Source organism: Polyodon spathula, chromosome 5 (genome assembly GCF_017654505.1).
Source record: "Polyodon spathula isolate WHYD16114869_AA chromosome 5, ASM1765450v1, whole genome shotgun sequence".
NCBI lineage: Eukaryota > Metazoa > Chordata > Actinopteri > Acipenseriformes > Polyodontidae > Polyodon > Polyodon spathula.
This window is the reverse complement of record NC_054538.1, coordinates 73968345-73974344: the sequence shown is the minus strand read 5'-3', so window position 1 is coordinate 73974344 and position 6000 is coordinate 73968345. Positions and strand designations below refer to the sequence as shown.

General features: G+C 36.6%; 1 protein-coding gene across 8 annotated transcripts in view; it reads left to right on the top strand.

Annotated features, from left to right (window-relative positions):
• The first annotated feature begins 1393 nt into the window (after nt 1–1393).
• Nucleotides 1394–6000, top strand: part of LOC121316300 (protein quaking-like) — a 143424-nt gene continuing 138817 nt past the window's right edge. For 2 of the 8 annotated variants that reach the window (XM_041251297.1, XM_041251296.1), the window contains exon 1: nt 1401–2083. In XM_041251297.1, the coding sequence (XP_041107231.1) occupies nt 1942–2083 (142 nt within the window). In that variant the 5' untranslated portion in view covers nt 1401–1941. Of the gene's footprint in view, nt 2084–6000 lie in introns of all 8 variants that reach the window. The other 6 variants (XM_041251295.1, XM_041251293.1, XM_041251292.1 and 3 more) reach the window with 5 other exon arrangements.

Sequence of the window (6000 nt, the reverse complement as noted above, 5' to 3'; positions counted from 1 at the left end):
CTGGTGAGAACACAGGACCTGTAGATAAAAGGTACTGGTCAGTGCATTTAAAAGATGCTGGACAACAACAACAAAAAAAAATGTCATTGTTACTAATTAAGTGATGAGACAATATGCACCGTACCTAAGTAATGTCACTGAAGACCTAATTTGAGGGTTTGGAGAATGATAAGTACTGGTTGAAGGGCTCCCATTTGGAAAGAATATTTGGGCTGAAGTTGAACTAACCCCATTAGTGGACTGATCAGTTTAACAAAACACATTCTTCGAGGCCAGGAACTACAGAAAAGCAATTTTTAATTGGTACAGCCGCAAGTGGGGCATCCTGTTCCAGGCTCCCCTCTATTGAATCCCACGTTTTTAAAGCTGAAAATGTGGGGATTAACAGTGAATAATACTTCACATGCATTTAAAGTATCTTCTTAAACACACCGCCTGCTGTGGGATAATGTTATTGTTCTAAGTTTGTACTGTATCTAAATCTGCATATATATATATATATATATATATATATATATATATATATATATATATATATATATATATATATATAAAACTAGCGAGCCTGAAACAACTTAAAGCATAACCATTTATCAATAAAAGATTGAAAAATATGTTTTACACATTTAAAAAGGCAGCTGACCTTATAACCACATGTTGATCACCTGATACCTATACTTTGCACATAGTGACACGCAGGCTTCAAGGGGAAAGGACGCTTGTGTCCCTACAGATAAAAAGTAATATAAACAAACTGTCATCAAGATCTGCATTTTGGTAGTACACATAAAACTATACTTACAGTTGGGGATAACTAAAGTACAATGAAGGTGAATGATTGGGAGATTTCATTAGACATACACTACTGTAATATGAAATAGCTACTGTAGCTTGAAAAACTTAATCGTGTGCTGACTACTGTGTTACAAAGCTAGTGTTTATTCGATGTTTACTTTTTTTTTTTTTTTGATCAGCTTTAAACTGTCAAAATAAGCCTCTACGTTTAATAAGTTGTGTGGAGTCTGTAGCTTTGAAGAGTTCACTTCTAATAGTACTGTAGATCCTACCAATCAAACGATTTTAAAACACCTGCTGCAAACCGTGCTTATTTTGATTCAGGAAATAAGCGCATCGTTTTTGACGCTGAAGAACGACGTACTCGGATCCAACAACTGCTCCTGTGCTCTGACACCCTTTAAAGTTTAACAAAAAAAAATCGGCTTTCAGCATGTGCTGATGGACGTGCTAGTCTCTCCACGCTCACACAACTGTCAACCAAAAACAGCCCCTCTCCCTCGCCCTCCTCCCTCTTTCTCCCCTCTGTCTCAGACGGGAACGCGCATGCACTTGGTTGGTAGGGTCTGTGCTGTGCAGGGTTGTCATGTGACGGCTCTGCAAGCCCCAGGCAAAGCAAAGCAAGCCAGTTCTGGGAGAGAGCGACCTGCCAGCTTCCTAGGAAAAGAGAGCAGAGTTGAGAGCAAGCGAGAAGAGGGACAGTCGCTTTAGGAGAGATTAGAGAGTACTGTGCACAGAAACACCCTACACACAGCACGCTCTGGGACCGCTAAAGAGGACTTACATATTGTGACGTGTTTTATTTTAAAACTATCTGACATTGAAAAAAAACGGGAGCTTATTCTGAGTTAGTGGAAAGAGCAGCGTGCTAACAATTAAAAGAAACTACCTCCTTCCAATTTTCGGTTTTTTATTTTTATTTTGTATTTCACTGATATAAGTAGCGGCTGAAGAAGAACCGAATCACAGTAGCACTTGACAGAAAAAGAAACTGACGAGAAACGCAGGAGAGGCTGTTGGCTGGAGGGAGGTGTGATATATACCTCTTCGTTTTTGGACTTTTAAAGAAATCCGTTTCTTTTTGCTTGGGCTAAAGTGATTTTTATTTTTTTTTAATTTTTTTTTTTTTATTTTTTTTTTTGGAATATGGTTGGGGAAATGGAAACGAAGGAGAAGCCGAAGCCGACCCCAGACTATCTGATGCAGCTCATGAATGATAGGAAGCTGATGAGCAGTCTGCCTAACTTCTGTGGGATTTTCAATCACCTCGAAAGGCTTTTGGATGAAGGTAAAGCAAGCAAACAAACAAGCAAACATACAAACAAACAGTGATAAATACGCAGTACACTGACTTGAAAATAGGCAGGAAGGAAATGCTAGTTTAGGGACAAGCGGGGCATTACCCACAGCTCAGCAATTTGGAGAAGAGGGAGGGCTGCTGCTGCTAGTACATGTAGACATTTGCAAGCTTTTTGGTTATTTCTTTTTTATGTTTTCTCTCATTTTCTGTTTGAATTTTGAAGTTAAACGCAGTAGCCGATAGTTGGCAGAATCGGTGTTTGGTTTTCTACGATCTTAACTGACAGGTCAAATTTACATTAAGGCTGCTATTGAATTGTCCGCTGCTTACAGCGGATCGGCGCTGCGCTTCTTTTGATTAGGATGACAGCTATGTATAAGGAAATGCAATAAACAGCTGGATATAGAATATAATTAATTTGCTTTTAAATATAATATCCTGCATTTCGGTAAACTATTTGCATCCTGTGATTTATGCATTCTTGCATTTCGACGGTTCTGTTGTTCCAAAACGCATGCTCCGTGTAGAATGTTAATTTCCCTTTCCATCTCATAGCATTCCGATTGGGTATTTGCTTAGGGTATGTTTCGACAAAAATGCGATATAACGTTGTCTCATTTTGCAAAGTTCGCCTCCTTAAAAACGTGTTGTTTCATTACTAGGCAGAGGGAAAGTGAGGACACACTTAACTACAGACAACTCAGATAATGACAACTGTGCCAGGAAATGTGAGGTTACAACCAAGTAAAGTAGTCTACAGTTAACAAGTGAAACTCCTACAGTTAACAAGTGAAACTCCGCATTCCACTTGCCATCTGACTGTAGGCTGCTGTGTGTATACCAACAAATAAACCAGGGAAAGTAAAAGCTTACGCTGCAGGATTGGCGTTTTCAATTGAGATTTGTGCATTTACAAACTACTACTAACTTTTAGATATTCACCCGCATGTTTTCTTGATTTCTGGGCTACAGTGAGACAACATGGGTGGGTCTTCCCGTTAAATCATGTTGAAACACATCTTAAACAGATGTAAACATGCATGAATAACACACAGAAAAACAATCTGTGAGATTTCCAAGTGTTTACTGAAGATAAGGGCAACGTTTGTAAACTTTTTTTTTAAATAATCTGTTCAGTTATTTTTTACTTTTGTGTTTTACTATTGAAATATGTGCTATAGCACAACGCATCAATAAACACAATAACAATATGTTCGTCATGCTTTGTGTACTAAATAGTACTGTATGTATTTATTGCTGTGCGGTATTTTTAAATCAACACTATTGTGTTGGTTTCATTAATTGGCAGTCTTCTTACTTTCTAGACTATAAGTATTTAACTACTTGAAACATAGAGCTGACAGTAATAATTTATATAATAATACGATTAAGAATATCAATTTAAACTGGAATTATGTATACAAATGAACAGTACATGTGTGATTTTGGCATAATCGGCACTTTCCTTAAAACCTTGATCGGCCTCTCCTGAGTATGTAATGTGGGTGGGGAAAGATCACAACATTTCTGGAATTTATATCAGGCGCTATATATTGCCTAAACTTTCAAAGACAAAACAGTTTCGAGCACTAGGGGGCTCCCGATCTTTCGTTAAGAAAAAAAAAAAATATATATATAATAAACCCCCCCCCCCCGGGGGGGGGTAGGAATGCATCCTTACCACTGACTGTGATCAGTTTAGGTGTTCCGGTAACGGCCATTAGGGGTCTTCCCCAAAGCACCAAAGCATTAACTGCGACTAAAAGAAGGACGTGTTTGATTACACTATGTAACACAATTTTTGTTCCTGGGTAGTAAGTGTTATTTCCTAATTGCTTATGCCTCAAAAGTATAGAAAATGGCTATTATTCCCCACAAACTTTGCTTTTGTGACCAGGACAGTGATATTTCAAAATGTCACTATTTCCAATGGGAAAACGGGCAAATGTGTGTCTTTTCGTTCACATAAAGTCAGACAAAAACAACATATGAATCCAAATTAACATGTATTAAATACTAAAGTAATACAAAAATGACTAAAAAAAGATTTAGAAGTGAGTAGTTTTTCGAGATTTACGATTATACTGTAAATAGAAAGCCTAAAAGTAAATTAACCAAATTAGTGAACAATCAAAGAGTAAAAAACAAAGGAAGCATTGTGTGCTCCAGGGGTGAGCTGAAATGTAGGTCTAAGGTAATTTCTCTTTAGCACAAGTCTCAAGTAGCATCTTTAGCCACAATCCTTGACTAATGTACTGTAAAGTTGAAGGAATAATAATAATAAAAAAAAAAAAAACTGTGCTGTGAAAAACAAAATAACATTGTAAGCAGCACAATGGAAACACCAAGCAGGCTTGCAGAACACTGGATCTCAGTGCTAATTTGTCTTGTTTGCTGTTAACGAAATCCCGCTATAGTGATACTCTAAAATCATGCTGGTAAAAGGGCAACGAAAAGATCTGGAACCATGCTCAGCCACAGCCCCCAATAAAGCGAGTCGATGAAGAGGATCAATGCCTTGGCAAGACTTCAGGAAATCATTCCAGCACAAGAATGTTTGCACTGAATCGGTTCCTGTTGACCTTTAAGTAATCTAAGCTGTTTCCTTAACAAATTTGATGACAAAGCCATTTATAAATTAGGTTATTAAGGACAAATCAGCGTAGGGAGCTGAGATTATTCAAGCACATTATAAATGTAATTATTAATGTTTTATAAGGTTTACAAATAAACATTTTGTTAACCCTCATTTATAAATGGCTTTATAGATATTTATAGCTTGTTCTTTCACATTTATGTAGCATCTATTACTCGCTAATAAATAGTTAATAAAGTGTTTATAAGCAGACCTTATAAAGCATTAACAATGACACTAATAAGTGCTTTCTAAATATTTACACCCCGTTTGTTCATAGTGTATATATTATGTATTCATCATCTATAAAGGGCTAACAAAGTGTTTACTATTGGACCTTATTTTAACGTGCTACTGTTTTAGGTTGCTGACTGATTTGAGTTACACTTACGTATTTTACATTTACATCGAAAAACTACTCACTTCTAAATCTTTTGTAGTCATTTTGTATTACTTTAGTATAAATACATGTTAATTTGGATTCATATGTTGTTTTTTTCTGACTTTATGTGAACGAAAAGACACACATTTGCCCGTTTTCCCATTGGAAATAGTGATATTTTTAAATATCACTGTCCTGGTCACAAAAGCAAAGTTTGTGGGGAATAATAGCCATTTTCTATACTTTTGAGGCATAAGCAATTAGGAAATAACACTTACTACCCAGGAACCAAAAAAAAAAAAAATGCACGGTGTTATTCTATAGGGATTCAAGTTTACATTGAATGTATTTGTTCTTTAACACTTACATCAACTACTATACCCTGTTGACTTTGTGTCTATGGTCAGAACTGTAGTAACATTTTAAATACAGCCTGGCTGTGCAGTTTATTTTGTTATTTGCTCGTAGCCTTGTCAAACCCGTATTACAGTTGTTAACCTACACAATCAGACCAGGAAACATAATATTGCATTGCTAAGGACCACAGTTCTTCCCAAGGGTAACACGGTTCATTGTTTAAATAGAAAGGATGTTCAGCACGACTCGGAAGTATGCTTTTTTTTTGTTTTAGTCAGAGTAAATCAAACAAATAGGAAAGTGGTCTTTCCTGGCTGAGAATAAGTATTTTCCTGCTATTGTTTACGGGCAGGATTGTGCAGTAAATTTAAAATCCCAACACAGCACTAAACGGGCATACCGCGCTAACTTTGCAGTTTTTTTTAAAACTATAAATATACTATTTAGGGAACAGAACTATGAAAACACACACACACACACACACACACACACACACACAAAACCATTTAAGTGGTATGTAGGAAGTCTTAA